At 42.6% G+C, this 17,782-nt stretch overlaps 4 protein-coding genes across 13 annotated transcripts in view; 2 read left to right on the forward strand and 2 right to left on the reverse strand.

Annotated features, from left to right (window-relative positions):
- cntrl (centriolin) overlaps positions 1-1,101 on the forward strand; it is a 25,319-nt gene extending 24,218 nt beyond the window's left edge. For all 5 annotated transcript variants that reach the window (XM_076998179.1, XM_076998181.1, XM_076998182.1 and 2 more), the window contains one exon: positions 5-1,101. In XM_076998179.1, the coding sequence (XP_076854294.1) occupies positions 5-79 (75 nt within the window). In that variant the 3' untranslated portion in view covers positions 80-1,101. The remainder of the gene's footprint in view (positions 1-4) is intronic.
- On the reverse strand, positions 639-5,634 carry rab14 (RAB14, member RAS oncogene family). The gene is made up of 8 exons (XM_076998192.1): positions 5,551-5,634; positions 4,220-4,278; positions 4,065-4,118; positions 3,615-3,792; positions 3,438-3,504; positions 2,784-2,871; positions 2,659-2,689; positions 639-2,529 (listed from the first exon to the last, which is right to left on the reverse strand). Exons 2-8 carry the CDS (start codon positions 4,269-4,271, stop codon positions 2,352-2,354), a joined length of 648 nt encoding a protein of 215 aa, XP_076854307.1. The 5' UTR covers positions 4,272-4,278; positions 5,551-5,634; the 3' UTR covers positions 639-2,351.
- On the forward strand, positions 4,519-11,708 carry gsnb (gelsolin b). 5 transcript variants are annotated; one of them, XM_076998187.1, is made up of 16 exons: positions 4,519-4,589; positions 6,574-6,767; positions 6,842-6,996; positions 7,087-7,248; positions 7,419-7,568; positions 7,713-7,802; positions 7,882-8,014; positions 8,144-8,448; positions 8,542-8,675; positions 8,937-9,027; positions 9,520-9,690; positions 9,888-10,062; positions 10,181-10,302; positions 10,451-10,528; positions 10,610-10,670; positions 10,903-11,708. In XM_076998187.1, the coding sequence occupies exons 2-16, from the start codon at positions 6,575-6,577 to the stop codon at positions 11,070-11,072; spliced, it is 2,190 nt and encodes a 729-aa protein (XP_076854302.1). In that variant the 5' UTR covers positions 4,519-4,589; position 6,574; the 3' UTR covers positions 11,073-11,708. The 5 variants fall into 5 exon arrangements, with proteins under 5 accessions (XP_076854302.1, XP_076854301.1, XP_076854300.1 ...); XM_076998186.1 differs by lacking the exon at positions 4,519-4,589 and adding an exon at positions 4,601-5,170; XM_076998185.1 differs by lacking the exon at positions 4,519-4,589 and adding an exon at positions 5,633-6,230.
- On the reverse strand, positions 11,362-17,412 carry LOC143509447 (transcription termination factor 1-like). 2 transcript variants are annotated; one of them, XM_076998191.1, is made up of 10 exons: positions 17,256-17,412; positions 15,862-16,991; positions 15,519-15,704; positions 15,328-15,406; positions 15,105-15,229; positions 14,778-14,982; positions 14,608-14,694; positions 13,060-13,125; positions 12,699-12,784; positions 11,362-11,954 (listed from the first exon to the last, which is right to left on the reverse strand). In XM_076998191.1, exons 2-10 carry the CDS (start codon positions 16,943-16,945, stop codon positions 11,743-11,745), a joined length of 2,130 nt encoding a protein of 709 aa, XP_076854306.1. In that variant the 5' UTR covers positions 16,946-16,991; positions 17,256-17,412; the 3' UTR covers positions 11,362-11,742. The 2 variants fall into 2 exon arrangements, with proteins under 2 accessions (XP_076854306.1, XP_076854305.1); XM_076998190.1 differs by having other exon boundaries at positions 15,862-16,994; positions 17,256-17,411.
- Positions 17,413-17,782: the final 370 nt, after the last annotated feature.

The raw sequence follows: 17,782 nt of genomic DNA on the forward strand, positions 1-17,782 counted from the left end.
TCAGTTTGACACAGAGAGCTCGAGCCACCGGAGGAGAAGAGAACGTTCCTTGAGTCCTGTTCGGCTGGACCGCTACTGAGACACCGAGCACCACCCCCTGTGCAGCGAGGTGATGAGGTAAAGGGGGTGTCCTCTCCCTCGTCCCACTGTGAAGTCCTGCGCCTCAGAGCCCCTCCACACTGAGTGAAGGCCAGTGCCTCCTGAAGCCCCCCCAGCTACACGTGTGCACGTTCTATATGTAAAGTGTAAAACCCGACGTGAAAATGGGCTTCAGGTTTTAGCCCTTCAGTGCCATACGGAGAGGCCACAATTCTTTTTTTACTTTGTTTTATAAATGTATTAATTTTTCTGTGAACAAAATATTTTTAGCAAATAACAAAATGGTGTGCCTCAAAGCTGTTGTATGCTGCGTATCTAAAACGTTTACAGTTGCAAAATTACTGAAACAGGGCTGTATCGAATTGCATTTTTTATATTATTTTGTACATGTCATGAGAAACATCAGTACTTTCTACATCCAATAATATATTTATTTAAAGCACTTACAAAGTTTTATCACTTACTGTTAATTCTCATTGTGTACAATAAAACCTTTCTGTATGGATTTTTGAGTACAACACGGAACAATAACATAGTCAGACAGTCTACAGTATTGTCTTTATTAACATAATTACAAACAAATGTCACTTACAGAAGACATACCTCAGAGTTTCAGAGCAGGTTATATAGGTTGCCACGGAGACATGGAAGAAAGCAAGGTGATGGGCTTGAAAAAACACCTTAACAAAAGAACTCCACACGTACTTTTATTAACCTCACTGGAGCTCAAACGTTACACAAAATGATTTTTGGAGCGTTTCCTTCACCTTTTCATCCCCTTCAAACGTCTGCCGTTGGGATGTGGGAACGGCGTTCCGTAAAAGGTGACAGACGCGTACCTTTCACAGGTAACTTACACTTTTACTCGTGTCCTTTTAGGGATGAGAAGAACCAACGTGTGTAAACCAATAGTGTAGGCGAAGGCTGAAACAGGAGCTTGCTAACCCAAACCCGCCCAACTCACTGTGGAAAAGGCTCTATATAAACCAAAGGAATGTTGTGGAGGGGGTTCAAAAACCTAGTTAATACTCTGTAGCATTAAGTTCAGTTACTTTTTTTGATTACATACTGTATTTTACAGACTAAACAAGAATTTACAGGAAAAATGGACATCAAACATGAATCATAAGGCAACAGAAGTTAAAACCGAGTTTACGCTGACTCTGACAGGAATTTTTGAGAAAGTTGTGTAGCACTGACGGTGCACATCAGTGTAGGTGCGTTTCTTACACTGCTAACGTCAAGCCCACAGAAGTGCTGGGAATGACAACATTTCCAAGGCCAAAATGCTGGAGGGAGACTGTTTAAAATGAGCTGAAAATGTCTCGGGTGATAAACTCCAGACTAGTTTGAGAAAAGCAGCTCCAGGCCACCGAGAAACTCCAAATGTGAAAAAGACGTTGTGGCGTCTGAATGTCCTTTAACTAGATGACCACCATTCTGTCTTACTCTAGATCTCACATATGAAGCAATCGGAAAGAACAAATGATTTTTGTTTGCTTGTTTGTGTGTTTTGTTTTTTTTACAATGGACCTTCAATTTGGGTTTTAACAAAACTTATATATATATTATAATGTCGAGTAAACAAACAGGGATAAATATGGGATGATTTGTTGTGACACTGCATAAATCCTAATTAAAACAGAATACAATATTTTCAATTAACATTTTTCTTTTTAACAAAATGTACAATAACAGTTCATCATGCATCTCCCCTCAAGCACATTCTAAAACCGGATTCAGCCTAAACAGGGTTTTTTTTCCCATTTCCATTTAAACAAGAATAACATATCAAAATTTTCATTTGATTTAAATTACCCCAATATTCAAACAGCTCCTGTACACGAGATGTTTCATTTACACTTATGCACACCACTCCAGTCATTGATAAACCTTTCCAGTTCATCAGCCTTCTAGATTAGTGTTCAGTGGAGGAGACGTTCTCCTGAGATGTGTGCGATACGAACAGGCAACATGAATGGGGTGGGGGGGTGGTAAGGAAAGAGGAGATGGACACAGCAGAAGCTGAGAAGCTGACCGCACTAGCCCTCCGTGGTCCAGAGCCACCCTAGCCCCAAGACTCCAACCCCATGGCCAATCACAATGGCAGGCAAAAGGAGGAAAGAGGGAGAGGCAGATAAGATATGTTGTGGTGTGGGTCGGGAGGGTCGATTATGGGAAAAGCGAGAGGAAGAGAAAAGAGAGAGAGAGAGAGAGAGAGAGAGAGAGATAGAGAGAAGTCTCCATGGTCATTAACAGCTACAGCCCTCCTTCTGGGGCTGTGTGTCGCTGGTGAGACGGCCGCCCTGCGGGGCTGTGGGTTTGTGCTGGACACCAGACTCTGCCGCGTTCAGGTCCAGGCTGCCATCCTGGATGTTCTGGTAGATCTTCTTGGCTGCCTCCAGGAACGCGTCTTCTACATTCTCACCTCTGTTCAGACGCGAGCGTGCCGAGCGTAACCCATGGGGACGGGGTGCAAACGTTAAAAACCCACGTAAGTATGACTTACCACGGCGGTATGTGTACTACTAATCAATCAATTTCAGGAGAGACACTCACGTTTTTGCACTTGCCTCCAGAAACAACAGGCCTGTTACAACACATCATTACACAAATCAATAAAGCAATGAATACTTCTCATCTTAATCCAATTAATGGTTAATTAATGGGATTTATTTTCCTACCATTCTCTTCAGCAAACTGCTTGGCCTCCTCGTATGTAACATCTCGCTGCGCTTCAAGGTCTGCTTTGTTGCCAATAAGAATGATCACCTTTGAAGAAAATCACACTTAGCATCAATCTGTTTCACGAACACCGTTGCGCCTGAAGACATGAAACAAAGGTGTCTAAAATTGCTTTTTGTTTTAAACAAACTGTGACCGCTCCAGCGTTACAGAATAATGGTCTCACATTCCCTCAGTTACACTGACTGGTAAATTATTCTGCTGGCTGTGTTAATTGAAATAGCAAAACCAGGAATTTCTGTTTACATTAAAGACAGTTGGACTTGACTAAAGTGGGTTTGTCTTGGGTAAATAACACTACCTTCTTGTTTCTTTAGATTGGATGTGTGTAATAAAAGATAGCTCAGAATTCTTGCTAAATCTCTGTGCAGTCAGTCACACAACAGCTGTTTGCCATGTTCGTTCTATTCGTGGCATTCACGCTGAACACTAATGGTGCCACTCAGTGGGCGTAACCACAGTCACACCCACAAGCCGTGATGTCACATGTATAGCTATTATAAATCTGGAGAATCAATATGGTGCTGCACCCACTCAATACAGGGTCAGGAAACCCTGCAGAAACGCTCCTGAAAAGGAGCTTGAAGACTTACGGTATTTGGGTTGGTGAGATTCCTGGCGTCGGTCAGCCAGCTGCTAAGGTGGTTGTACGTGCTGCGTCTGCAGACACAGAGCACCGTGCATCAGAGAGCACGTCCTCGCACGCTTCCCCGGGCACCGACGGGGCAAGAGGACGAGCCGTCCACGAACGAAAAACGGCGACGTGGTACCTGGTGATGTCGTACACCATGAGCGCCCCCGCCGCTCCCCTGTAGTAGCTACGCGTGACTGCGCGGAAACGCTCCTGTCCCGCCGTGTCCCAAATCTGGAGCTTGACCTTCTGACCGCTCACCTCGATTATCCTGGTACCAAACTCCACCCCGATGGTGTGAGGGCAGTCTGCCATAACTGAGTCCAGACACACAACGTAAAAGCTAGTGAGGAAACCAAGATAACTCGACCCAGTGATAATAGATCATCTGATCCATTGTGACAGTAAGAAAAACATTTTTAAATAATGAAAATGCAAAAGTTGTGATTCATTGTAAAATGACAACACCTTTAAAAAAAAAAGGTGCAGGCTAAATAAACATGGGATGCCATGAACCAAACACCAGCTCTGGTGTTGTGCCACGAGACTGATGTACAGTGATGCTTTCTGAGACACTGAGACTACTTACATTTCTTTTCTGTAAACTGGTGAAGCAAACAAGACTTTCCGACCCCCATGTCACCTTCAAGGGTTAAACAAACCAGTAATACATTTTTTATTACAAAATCGGAAAGAAAAAAAAAACTATGACTAGTTCCCAAACAACCAGTGATGGTCACTTACCAATAATGATGTATTTGAAAATATAGGAATAGTTGTATGGTGCAGTCGTCATTTTGGTCCTAAAGAGAGGGAACAGAGATAAATCCAGTTACAAACGTGAGAACCACCACCAAACACCACCAACGATCACCAAACACGCCCAACCACCACCAACGATCGCCAAACACCTCCAATCACCACCAAACACCCCCAACCACCACCAACGATCACCAAACACCCCCACCCACCGCCAACGATCACCAAACACCCCCACCCACCACCACACCCCCCAAACAACCCAAACCAAACACCCCAAACCACCACCATCCTGCACTTAAGAGGCTAAGAGTTGAACAACGGAAGCCCAGTTAGCCAGGCGTCCGTGTGTGTGGTGTAGGTGTGTGTAAGTGTGTGTGGTGTAGGTGTGTGTAAGTGTGAGTGGTGTAGGTGTGTGTAAGTGTGTGTGGTAGGTGTTTGTGTAAGTGTGTGTGTAAGTGTGTGTAAGTGTGTGTGGTGTAAGTGTGTGTAAGTGTGTGTGGTGTAGGTGTGTGTAAGTGTGTGTGGTGTAGGTGTGTGTAAGTGTGTGTGTGGTAGGTGTGTGTAAGTGTGTGTGTGGTAGGTGTGTGTGTAAGTGTGTGTGGTGTGTGGTAGGTGTTTGTGTAAGTGTGTGTGGTGTGTGGTAGGTGTGTGTGGTGTGTGTGGTGTGTGGTAGGTGTGTGTGGTGTGTGGTAGGTGTGTGTGGTGTGTGGTAGGTGTTTGTGGTGTGTGGTAGGTGTTTGTGGTGTGTGGTAGGTGTTTGTGTGTGTGGTAGGTGTTTGTGTGTGTGGTAGGTGTTTGTGTGTGTGGTAGGTGTTTGTGTGTGTGGTAGGTGTTTGTGTAAGTGTGTGTGGTAGGTGTTTGTAAGTGTGTAAACACTCGCAGTGAAACTGCTTTTCCTCCCCACTAGCTCGCTAGGACGCCACAGCTCCGCCTGTGAGTTACAGCTAAACTGTGGTGACAGGAGCCGCTCAGGCTGCTTCACACGCCGCTGTAGCGGAGAAACGATTCATTTAGTCGCTTTTGGGCTCGTCGTAATTTCAAGCATTTTTAAACAGCGAGTGACTCGCTCGTTTCCGTGTTCTCCGTCTGCTAGGAGACACATTAGCTTAGCTTAGCTTAGCCACAGCTAGCTAGCTGGCTAACCTGCTAAAATCGGCGTTTCTTGCGCTTGTCATCTCTCTGCTTGCCGTCTAGCTGATCATTTTTGGCCCGTTTACGCTAGCTATGCCCGTGACAGTGTGTCAAATGTGTCACTATTTCTAAGCAAAAATTAAAAAATGTTCAACATAAAATGCTAAATGTTTTTTTTTTACCTGAAATATAATAATTGACGCCGGCTCTTGGAGATCTGGGCAGGCTCGCGCACGTATGGCGTCCACTTTCTTCCTGCACGTCTGCTGTCAAAACAGTGAGTGAGGCGCCCTCTGCTGGCGGACGAGCGTGGCGCAGGCGCAGACGACGGAGCTCATGCCTTTTATTGTATGGAAACAATATTATGCTGGGCTTTTATTGTGTGTGTGTGTGTGTGTGTGTGTGTGTGTGTGTGTGTGTGTGTGTGTGTGTGTGTGTGTGTGTGTGTGTGTGTGTTATAACAATTTCAGCCCAGTGTTTATTTTTGATCTCGCTGATTTTATTACAGAAAATTATACAGAGATTATCCACGCTTTCCAATTTGATTATGCATTTATGTATAATCAAAGTCTTAAATGCCAACATTTAAAAGTGGTTTTCCAAATTAAGTTGACATGATTTTGCGGATATGCATTTTCGAAAATGCTAATTTTATAAAATAAAAACATAGAAGCGAACCTAATTAATCAATGCAAAGGCAATATTATCCGCTGGCCTCTTGAGGAACCACCAGGGGGCGCTGTGCTCGCCAATATAGCACACACACCTGGCGACGTCGAGGTTCAGTGTCCTGTGCTCGTCTTCACCTGACTTGTCTCTTCTAGTCTCCTGATAGCGCACATATATCTGAATTCCGTACCAGGTAATCACAGTGTCCTGAAACGAAAGACTGGCTGCAGTTATTGACTTTCAGCGGTTTGCTCTTTCTGTTCACACTGTTTGGTTGTTACATGAGATCTGTTTACAGCCCTCAGTGGACTGTAGGATATTTAGACCATTGTGTGAGAGAGAAAAAGGCACAAAAAAGATTGTTTAGTAAGATGGTTGTATGGCATATTTTTATATAGTAAAGCAAATTCATATTAGCTTCTGGTGAGAAAAGGGACAATAGACAACATGTTAGATGTATTTCACGTTTGATATCCTTTACAAATAGAAAGATAAATGGTTTGAGGAGTTCCTGTGTAATTTCTCCTTCCCTGAAGTATGGTGTACCATCCTGAGTTTCTGAAAGCTGGGCAGAACCCTGGTCTACAGATATGGCGAATCGAGAAAATGGACTTGGTGGCAGTTCCAGAGAAGATCTACGGAAGCTTCTACACAGGGGACACGTACATCATCCTCAACACCATCAAGCAACGTCTCGGGACTTTACAATATGATCTTCACTTCTGGCAAGGTAATTTTGTCAGGAAATTGGAAACTCCCCTGTTGCGTAGACTGAATGTTTTGAATGAATATTGTGTGTTCTAGGTAATGCCTGCACAATAGATGAGAGTGCCGCTGCTGCCATTTTTACTGTCCAAATGGATGACTACCTCGGGGGCACACCTGTTCAGTACCGAGAGGTCCAGGGCTACGAGTCAAAAACATTTGTAGGTTACTTCAAATCAGGGCTCAAGTATATGGTGAGCAGACTGCACACTTGACAATTCTAACATGCTACGTCCATCAGACTGTACGGTTGTTGTGATGTTACTGGTTCCTTGTTACCACAGCAAGGTGGAGTAGCCTCAGGTCTAAATCATGTAGCATCCAGTCATGTCGGGCTGCCAAGAGTCCTCCGTGTAACAGGAAGACGGATTGTGAGGGCTATTGAGGTTCCTGTAACCTGGGCCAGCTTCAACCAGTGTGACTGCTTCATCCTGGACATGGGAGAGGCAAGGGAATATTGGTGTTTTTGCTGTTCACCATTGTGCCAGCTTTGCAGACCCAGATTAAACCTCTGCCTAGACTAAATGGACTTTCCAAAAGGGATTCACAATGCAGTCACCTGTATAAAACGGCAAACTCATTATTAGGTCCCCTGCCTTGCTGTGATCTTCCCCAGGAACTGTTCCAGTGGTGTGGCAGCAAGAGCAACCACTTTGAGAGGTTGAAGGCCACCAACGTCACCAAAGGTATCCGTGATGGTGAGCGACAAGGAAGAGCAAAACTGCACCTATGTGAAGAAGGGGCGGAGCCTGATGAGATGCTAGAGGTACACGTGGCTGTGCCGTTCCTGCTGTACCATACAGAGAAATTCACACAGCCCTAAATCGAACATAACGACACCCACAAAAATAGTGAATGCTGATTTCAGTTTTATGTCACTTCCTAAACATCTTCCTGTGATTTCTTTAAGATTCTTGGATCAAAGCCTGAGCTACCTGATGCAGGCTGTGATGATGCCGAAACTGATGTATCAAACAGGAAGTTGGCCAAGTTGTATAAGGTAAAACTCACCCATATAAATTTTTTATGTCACTTAACCTTGATATGAAATGAGTATAAAGGTCAATAAAATCATGAAGGTGTCGGATGCCAGTGGAGATATGTCCATCACTCTGGTAGCAGACGTAAACCCCTTCCCCAAAAGTGCGCTGGAATCTACTGACTGCTTCATCTTGGACCATGGCTCCAATGGCATTATCTTTGTCTGGAAAGGTCTGTACCAGCCATTTTCCTTCACTACACATGTGATATACATTCAGAATGCATCATTTAGGTTCTGTTGTTCTTGAACCCAAACGTCTAGAAGTGTATTTAGATAAAACACCGATTAACCAAATGCAGGTAAAGACGCCAGTCAAGAGGAAAGGAGTGCAGGTCTGAAAGCAGCGGAGGAGTTCATCATGAAGATGGGTTACCCAAAACACACCCAGGTCCAGATCTTGCCTGAAAATGGGGAGACTCCTCTGTTCAAGCAGTTCTTCAAGCTCTGGTGCGACGTGACCCAGACCGAAGGGATGGGAAGAGTGTACCTGTCCAACAACATTGCCACGATGAAGAAGGAGCCCTTTGACGCGTCTACCCTGCATGACTCCAGGGCAATGGCAGCTCAGTACGGTATGGTGGATAAAGGAGATGGAGACAAAAAGGTAAACATGCTTATTTAGGAAATGGCGTTGAAATCTCGAGACATAGTACGTAGTATAACTACACAGTGTGACCTTTTTATTGTGTGTCTGCAGATTTGGCGCATTGAGGGATCGGGCAAAGTGGCGGTTGACCCGTCCACCTACGGACAGTTCTACGGTGGAGACAGCTACGTCATCCAGTACTGCTACCAGCATGGGGGTTGCCGGGGCGATATTATTTACATTTGGTGAGAAATAAAGACATGGCCAACTCCCCTTAACAGGGTGAACCGGTATCACGGAGAATGGGTACATTTTAAATGGGATGCCTCAAATTACCCGCAACGGTTTTAAGTAACGCTATCTGACGGATTCAGCTGACAGTGTAATTTGGCACCATTATCTGTATATGTGCCTGTGTCCCTTTGAGACACGGACAGTAGAATGAGCCATAACTATAAAACTTCCATTGTGAAAGAAGTGTATAAATGTGCATGTTTTGTACACAGGCAGGGACAGGACTCCAGTCAGGATGAGAAGGGAGCTTCCGCCATCTTAGCTGCTCAGCTGGAGGGGGAGTTAGGAGGAAGATCAGTGCAGGTAAGACCACATATCATACTTTCACGTACATATAACCCCAATCAATAAAACACTGGGAGTTTTCACACCACCTTCATGTCATAGTTCACAACTTCACGTTGTTGTCAAACATTTTTTGAGTTTTATGCTTTGCTAAAGGAGTCTAATATGAACTAGGTTCTAATGGAAACCCTTTCACAAGTGTTTGCATATTGTTTATCTGCACGCTAACCCTTTATGCTAGTACATCCTGTCATTGCCCCATAAATTATGCAGAATGCAGGTTTGCTTGCTTCTCTTGTCACTGTGTGCAGAGGAGTGTTTTGAGTAAATTCATTCAACGTTTTAGGTCAAGGTGTGGTTTACAGTTGAATATGAGTACTTAGCACACAAAAACACCCCACTTTGTTCAAACAAACCACAATATGGGAACTACTTGTATATGATTTATTCATTAAGCCTTAGATTTTTACATAACAATACAAAATTGTCTGGATATCTTTGATGCTGTAGGTCCGAGTGAGTCAAGGCAAAGAACCAGCCCACCTCATGAGTATTTTTGGGGAAAAGCCAATGGTGGTGTTCAAGGGTGGTACTTCCAGGAATGGAGGCCAATCAGAGGCGGCTAAAATCCGCCTGTTCCAAGTGCGGTCAAGCACCGCAGGGCACACACGAGCCAATGAGGTGAATGGTCATGAAGATAAATGCGTTTGAGTGACCAACTGCATGTCTCATTGCTCCGCACCTTAGATTAGATAGATTATGAAAACCTTACATCATACAGTGATGAGTGATGAACTCTATAACATCATCATAGAGAAGGCCTGGCGTATCTCCCCCAAAAAACCCAATTTAATTCTTCACTCCACTCCAACTCGAAGGTTGATGTACAGACCTCTTCCCTGAACTCTAATGACGCCTTTGTCTTGGTGAGCCCGTCTGGCTCAGTGCTGTGGGTGGGTCAGGGCACCAGCGATGTGGAGATGAGTGGTGCTAAACAGCTTGGTGCCATCTTGGGGGTGGAGGTTTCTGAAGTGGCGGAGGGTGAAGAGGGAGGTATGGCAGTCTCAAGCAATGGTGGCCACATGCATGTTCATGCTTTCTCGAGTGCGTTTGTTAGGACGACGGTACATTACCCGCTTAATTCTTTCTCCTCACTGCTGTATGTGTGAAGATGATTTCTGGAAGGTTCTCGGGGGGAAGACAGAGTACTGCAGATCTACAAGGCTGAAGAGCAAAATGGACTCTCATCCACCTCGTTTGTTTGCTTGCTCCAACAAAACAGGACATTTCCGTGTGAGTTATTTACCGTTTCCTGGAATGCTATACCAATTGTCGAGTCCAGGAGGTTAAAGATCCATGAAATGAAGTGATTTATGTCCTCCATTCCACAAATTCACGTTGGTTCGTCAAACATGACCACTAAAGTGTCTCTTTACGTCAGATTGAAGAGGTACCAGGGGAGATGACTCAAGAAGATCTGGCTCCAGATGACATTATGATCCTGGACACTTGGGATCAGGTAAAGGCCACTAGTTAATAGATTAAACTAAAGTTGTTTTTGCAGGCTACATGTTTTTGCTCATGTCTCTTTGCTCCTAAGGTCTTTGTCTGGATAGGAAAAGATGCCAACGAAGAAGAAAAGACCATGGCCATAACTTCAGGTTAGATGATGTCATTTATTAATCTTTTTAACTTCTCAAGATAAAATAGAACCTTTTAGCCCTAACAGGGTGTCATAGGTTTTTTTTATAATATAAATGAAGTCATTCATCTTACAGCTTATGTAAAATTCAGATATCTTTAGTGAGCAAGTGTGTTCAGACTTCAGTATTATACACTATTTTTTTTACCTTATTTATGTCACTCCTCAAGATATGTCTATTGCTTCCCCAGTTGCCCAGTACATTGAAACACACCCTGCCAACAGGGACAAGAGGATCCCCGTCGTTAAGATTGTGCAGGGCTATGAGCCACCCACTTTCACTGGCTGGTTCCTGGGATGGGACCCGCTCTACTGGACCTCAGATGCACTAGAACGTACCATGACTGCTCTGCACTGCTGATCCTCTGATCCTCCAGTTCTCCCAGTGGCAGCAGCTCTTCAAACAGAGTAAATCTGGGGACTCTACGTTACTAAGTGATCAGAAACCCAACCGAATACCAGCCAGAGGCAACAAATTACAGCAAGCTATTTCTTATTTTGCTTAAAATAAATAATAAATGAATAAAATGTATTGTATACACTAACCTGCACATGATTAAAAATGTAATTTCAAAATGTACCTTTATAGAAACATTAGAGAATTAAACGCTGCACAATTATTTTTAGGACTGCCATTTATAATGGATTCAAGGAACACAAAAAGCATGTGAATAAAAAAGTCTGTTTACAATGTAATCCATTTAGACTGTAAATGGAAGGGGGGGGGGGGTTTAACTCACCCACCACTACATCAAAAGCATTGTGGTAAAGCAGTGTTCTTTAAAGTACCCAAAATAAACAAAGATTTCACATTCTTAATTGTAACAACTGTACATAATGGCAATTGTAAATTATTTACAATTATCAAAATTGGGACACTGCTTATACTTGAATGTTACATCTGGAACATTTACAAAGCAAATAAAGAATTCTAGTTTATATGGATACTTTTTAAGTAAAACTGGAACAGAAGTAAATAAAAAAAGTGTCAAAGCTCTTTTTGCCGTGGCATATATCCAAGTTAGTACAAGTCATTTCAATCTGCTTTCTTCTTCTCCACTTCCCATTCCTTGAATATCATCACTATCTTCATCAATGTCATAGTCTTCATCAATGTCATAAAAGATGTCAGATAGCAGGAAGCTTTCCTGTTGTGTTTGAGTATCATCATCATCATCCCGATAGTCACTCAGACGTGTCTCAAGGCGGGGCAAGATGTTCTCATAAAGGAAGTCGATAATGTCTGGTGGAAATGATCACAGGTGTTTTAACAAATGCATGAAACCAAAGTGTTACTACCGCTACACCCACCCGGTACCACAGCTGTTATCACAGGTGTTCCTACCGCTACACCCACCCGGTACCACAGCTGTTATCACAGGTGTTACTACCGCTACACTCACCCGGTACCACAGGCATCACTACCGCTACACCCACCCAGTACCACAGGTGTTATCACAGGTGTTCCTACCGCTACACCCACCCGGTACCACAGGCATCACTACCGCTACACCCACCCGGTACCACAGGCATCACTACCGCTACACCCACCCAGTACCACAGGTGTTATCACAGGTGTTACTACCGCTACACCCACCCGGTACCACATGCATTCATAACTTTTGTAAACACAACTTTTCTTTTTTAACTTTCTGTGGAGTTATAAAATCATTGCAGCTTTTAGATGAACGGGGTTTGGCTCCTTCTCCTCCATCAAGTGTAAAAGCAGGGGTCATGCGCAGAGGTCATACGCATAACGATTCCATTTGCTCATGGAATAATTGTGTGTGTCTCTCAATCCCTCTACTTTAACACACATGCATACTACCATTCTAGAGCTCAATCCTAATCTAAAATTATAACTTGCACAGTACCAAAACAATTAAAACAATTTAAAACACACGAGAAACAGCACTGAATGTACAAAAGGCAGTCAAGTAAATGCATATTTAGAACAATTAAAAACCTAAAGGAAAAGGGACCTTACCTGCAAAACACTTGGTCTGCCATTGAGGTACGTAACTAACTTTAAGTAGGTGCCATCTTCTCTGCACATATGCTGGAGGAACATTCCTTTGAAGGACAGAAAAAAACACCACTCAGATAACCCCGGGACTTCATACCCCAGCTACACTGTCCATGTGAGTTACATCATGAAATGGAGACTCTGTGATATGCACGACGTACATCATTTTCAAACAGTAACTTCATATTTAACTTTCCATCAAGATGTGCTAATTTCCTAAATCTGACAAGAATAGGTATTGTGAAAGAGTAACAAAATACCTATTCCACTTGGCCGAAGATGGCCGTGTATAGTTGGACATGCGTACGGACACCATGCTCACCCAAACAGTGCGCTCAGGGCCTCCCAGTCCACAAGAGCAACATCCTCCATCTGCATTTCATTCATGCTGTGAAGAAAAGGCCACACTTAAGGCAAAACGAGCTTGTGTGTATAGGACTATTCATACACCGTGATAACTTACAGTAGACAGAGGCTTTACACTGACCTGAAGATTTAAATAATAAAGCTTATTACATCCCAATATATTATATATATATATATATATATATATATATATATATATATATATATATATATATATATATATTCTCAGGAAATCAACACAAAAATATAATACTTTAAACTTCATTCAAACAGAAATAAATTCAATAATGTATACTTACATACAATAAGTATACATTATATTACATTTATTACAATAATGAATACTTAAATATAAAAAATAAATTAAAATCCAAATGATATATATATATATATATATAAAAGGAACATTCCTTTGAAGGACAGAAAAAACACCACTCAGGACTTCACACCCCAGCTACACTGTCCACGTTCAATGTGAATTACATCATGAAATGTACACACACACGGTACATAAGTGCATATAAATACGATCATTTAAATATGTAACTATGCATGTATATAAATATGTATTTAATAAAATAAATTTAAAAAGAGAAACACCACCACATGCTGGTTATGGGTGAACTAGAGCAGCGTTTCTCAACCGGGGTGCCGCGGCACCCTGGGGTGCCGTCTGTCTTCATCGGGGGTGCCGTCAAAATATTCTGATGTGAAATAAAAAACTATAATTTTAAAAATTGAAGTTATTATACGCTTTAAAAATCATTAAAATGTATTTCATATGACCAGATCTCTCAAGTTTGGTGGGCGTGAGCTTTTTTTAAGGCGGGGGGGATTGGAATCTGTCGCGATGGTTAGTTTAGCGGCTGTGTGTGTGTGTGTGTGTGTGGTTGGGGAGCGGGCTGGCTAAAGTCTACCAAGAAACAGGCGCGATCTATATTCTGATTGGTTCAACCTGTTATAATATACAACCGATGGATTGGCTGAATATGCTGCGGTGTGCGGCGATTAGATTATTTAAAAAATAAATTAATAATAATAATATTCAAGCGTGAGAAATTCCATGTGTGGCGTGAGAGCGTGTGAAATCGCTAAATATGCGTGAGTCTCACGCTCAAAGCGTGCATATGACCTGCATATGACCAAGGTCAGCACGTGATTACGCAGGTTTCCCACTGACTGTAAGTCACATTTATCTGCTCTCTGTCTTAATAATCACTTTTTTTGTGTTATGTTGGTCGGAAGATGGTTGCAGAGAGTATGTTTTCAGAGTTGCCAACGCTCACGCATTGAGCATGAGACACACGCATTTGACCGTTTGAAACACTGAACTAGAGGACCCCAGGCAGGACTGGCACAGGCAATCAAGTTCATATCCTCCCATCAGCCAAGTGAGTGAGAGACGTTTTCCCTTTGCTCTTCAGGACCTCCAGAGTGTGTCTTTCAAAAATATCTAATGCTCAATACAGCTTAGAAATGTTGTTTAGTTTTTTAACATACTTACACTTTTATGAGTTTGATCTTCTCCTCAATAAGCTGCTTGCTTGAAAACACAGCCCCATTACACATTTTCTTAGTCAGCCCTGTCATCCTGGAGAAAAGAGTTATGAAAAAACTTGTTAAGCATTAAAAATAATTGGCGCCATAAAAATGTGTCTGCTGTCACCATCTCACCATTTTTGCCGGCACTTGATCCATGAGCGTGTTTTAACCTTCTCAGAAATCTCAGTCCAGGGGATGTTCTTGTAGAGTGCTTTCCTGCTCACTCTGGCTGCTCCGTTATGAGACGCTCCAGATAGATTCTTCTTGACTAGATGGGCCTGCACCGCTCTTAACAACCTCTGGTACTCTTTTCTGGACCATTTACCTTCCTTTAAATCTGGAAAACATTTTCGGAGTTTGGGAGACCTTAGCTCTGAACTCACTGATTTTCGCATTTTGGCAAAATGGGCAGAGACGTTTCTTTACTTACTCATCTGTGTGAAGCGTTTCTTTACTTACCCATCTGTTTGAAGCGTTTCTGGAGTGACGATGCACTTCGACCCGTCAAATCTGAAATCTTCTTCCAGTTATTTCCATGTAACGTGTGCAGCTTGAGGAGCTTGTGAATCTCTTCCTTTGTGAACCTTGGGGGGAGGAATAGAATAATATATATTTGATTTTAAAGCTCTGTAATCATATACTATACATAAAATTGTCAACTAGTACATGAAATTAGCCTTACACTCCCTTGTAGCTGCGACCATCAAACATTTTTCTCCCACGGAAGTATATATATAAGCAACTTCTCGGAATTCCCTCCGCTGCAAGGATAGACATTGGTTCAAATTACACAGTAGACACACACAATTCAAATCTACCAAAAATGATAAGGAGGTCAGATAGCTAATGGACAGTAGGCAAAAGTTGACTCGCCTATGCGCAGAAAGAAATTGTGAACTGCTTTAAGTTTCTTAATCTGTGCTTTCTCCTCCGTGAAACGATGTGTAAAAAAGAGCTTTGTGGCACTATCTACTCCTGTAAGAGCCATGAAGTCTTCAACATTCTCTCTTAGCCTCTTATTTTCTTTGGCAGTGAATCTTCCTTTATTCACAGAGACACCTAAAAATATGAAAACACATGATAATCACTTACAGCCTCCTCAACTGTATATGACTCAAGGCAAAAATGTCACTAAGGATATCCACAAAAAAATTGCCTAAAACACAAACTGCATTAGAGTACACACTATCCAATCTGCCATAATTGCTTAGCTTACCTCTCATCTTGAATTCCCTGAACCTGGGCAAATCATATTGAATAACTTTAGCAACTTCTTTGTCTACTCGTGAATCTATATCGGGCATAAATTGTCTGAGTTCCTCCAGAAGCCGTGCATCTATCTTTAAAGGGACTTTGTTTTTACGTCTCTTCTTTCGAAATCCCGTGCCAATTTGAATCACAGGATTGGCCATTTCATAACCTTCAGCAGTCTCCTCCGAGTGGTGAGCGATCACATTTGGCAGTGTCTGTGTCCCCCCCGTCCCGCTGCTGGACTTCCCTCTCTCAACACTGCGTGTTGCTTCAGCATTCCTCTTTTCCTTAACATGTTTTTTTTTCTTCTTTCCTTTTGCTTTCTTTTCCAAATCCATCACGCCATTCATTTCTTCTGCATTGGTCCCTGAGGTATCTCCTACAGATACTTCATATGCTAAATTGTCCCCTGTCTCTCTCTGCTCATCTCTCTTTTTCTTTTTTCTTGGTTTGTGAGGACGTGCTTCTTCACCCAGCAGATCCTCGACCTCCTCTTGTATCTGCTGGACACTCTTCACCGATAGCTCCTCAACACTGTGTGTGTCCTCCACATTAGCTCCCTCACGCCTCTTTTTCTTTTTTCTTGGTTTGTGAGGACGTGCTTCTTCACCCAGCAGATCGTCAACCTCCTCTTGTATCTGCTGGACGCTCTTCACCGATAGCTCCTCAACACTGTGTGTGTCCTCCACATTAGCTCGCTCACGCCTCTTTTTCTTTTTCCGAGGCTCTTTGGAAGCTTGTTCAACTAACTGATGACCCACATCTCCCGAGTCCAGCTGGTCAGGTTCTTCACTGTTCTGAGTGTCCTCAACATGAGCTGTCTTCTCATCCCTCCTCTTCCTCTTCCTCCTGTCCAGTTTGTCCTCCGTCTGCAGTGTGGACTCTTCACTCTTTTCTCTCTTTCGCTTTTTCTCCTTCCCTGATCGGATGGTGAGTGGTTCTGCTGATGTAAACCGCTCTGTGTGTGGACTGTCCGTGTCTGTCTGCACCTTTTCTTCCTGGAGATGTTCGGTATGTAAATAAATGGACTTTTCTCGTTTTTTCCCCATGGCGCCAGTTAGTGTTTGGGGTTCAGTGTCGTCCGGCTGACTCCACCTCCTCATACACAACAAACAAACATACAAAACGTGAACCGTGTTACTGAGTCCGTAAAACTGAGTCAAAACTGAGACCTACATTTAGTCAAGTTGGCTGGCCGGATAAATACAGTTTCAAACTTGCGTTTTAACACCATGTGTCTTATTCAAACTTCAACGTGCTACCTGTTTGTTAGCTCTCTAGTTAATACATGTAGCTAAAGACTAAAAATAACAGAATGAAATAACAAGTCATGCCTCATATATCGGTAGGATAACTTACAATTCGTGAGGTTTTGCGTAAAATTGGTGATACGTTTACATAAAGCAGATGACTACGTTGTTGTTCTGATCTCCCCTCGTTCACTACACGCGTGTTTTCTTCTGCGCCCAGTCAAGACAGCAGAGCAACACTTGATACTCTTTACTGCCCCCTACAGTACAAGAAAGTACTAGACAACTGAAAGAGACATTCATGGTAGGTTTTATGAAAGCGGACGTAGCAGCAGCGTTATACAAGCAGTATTTATATATAATATATAGCCTATATAAGAAAATAAAATAAAATTGTATACATATAATTTTTTTTTATTTAATGGTTCCCTAACCACCAGACCAGAATCAGATCTACCTTATTTACAAATGTAATACTACAAATTCCTGTAAAAAAATTGTATGTACCTGTTCTGTAAAAACAATAACGTGATGAGGATAATAAATACCTTAAAAACTCAAACACAATGCAGTAATTCAACTAAAGAATACGGTTTCCGTAAGGGTGAACATTGCATTATTAAATAATTTCTCATC

The sequence above is a fragment of the Brachyhypopomus gauderio genome, chromosome 3, assembly GCF_052324685.1.
Source record: "Brachyhypopomus gauderio isolate BG-103 chromosome 3, BGAUD_0.2, whole genome shotgun sequence".
Taxonomy (NCBI): domain Eukaryota; kingdom Metazoa; phylum Chordata; class Actinopteri; order Gymnotiformes; family Hypopomidae; genus Brachyhypopomus; species Brachyhypopomus gauderio.

Coding starts and splice junctions, on each gene's coding strand:
- rab14 (XM_076998192.1), bottom strand. CDS start 4,271: ATGACGACTGCACCATACAACTATTCCTATATTTTCAAATACATCATT. Junction 4,119..4,219: donor TTTCAAATACATCATTATTG/GTAAGTGACCAT, acceptor TAACCCTTGAAG/GTGACATGGGGGTCGGAAAG. Junction 2,872..3,437: donor ATCTCACCAACCCAAATACC/GTAAGTCTTCAA, acceptor TTTTCTTCAAAG/GTGATCATTCTTATTGGCAA.
- gsnb (XM_076998187.1), top strand. CDS start 6,575: ATGGTGTACCATCCTGAGTTTCTGAAAGCTGGGCAGAACCCTGGTCTA. Junction 8,449..8,541: donor AAGGAGATGGAGACAAAAAG/GTAAACATGCTT, acceptor GTGTGTCTGCAG/ATTTGGCGCATTGAGGGATC. Junction 10,529..10,609: donor TCCTGGACACTTGGGATCAG/GTAAAGGCCACT, acceptor TTTGCTCCTAAG/GTCTTTGTCTGGATAGGAAA.
- LOC143509447 (XM_076998191.1), bottom strand. CDS start 16,945: ATGGGGAAAAAACGAGAAAAGTCCATTTATTTACATACCGAACATCTC. Junction 14,695..14,777: donor ATCAAGTGCCGGCAAAAATG/GTGAGATGGTGA, acceptor TCTTTTCTCCAG/GATGACAGGGCTGACTAAGA. Junction 11,955..12,698: donor GCAGACCAAGTGTTTTGCAG/GTAAGGTCCCTT, acceptor CATTTCCACCAG/ACATTATCGACTTCCTTTAT.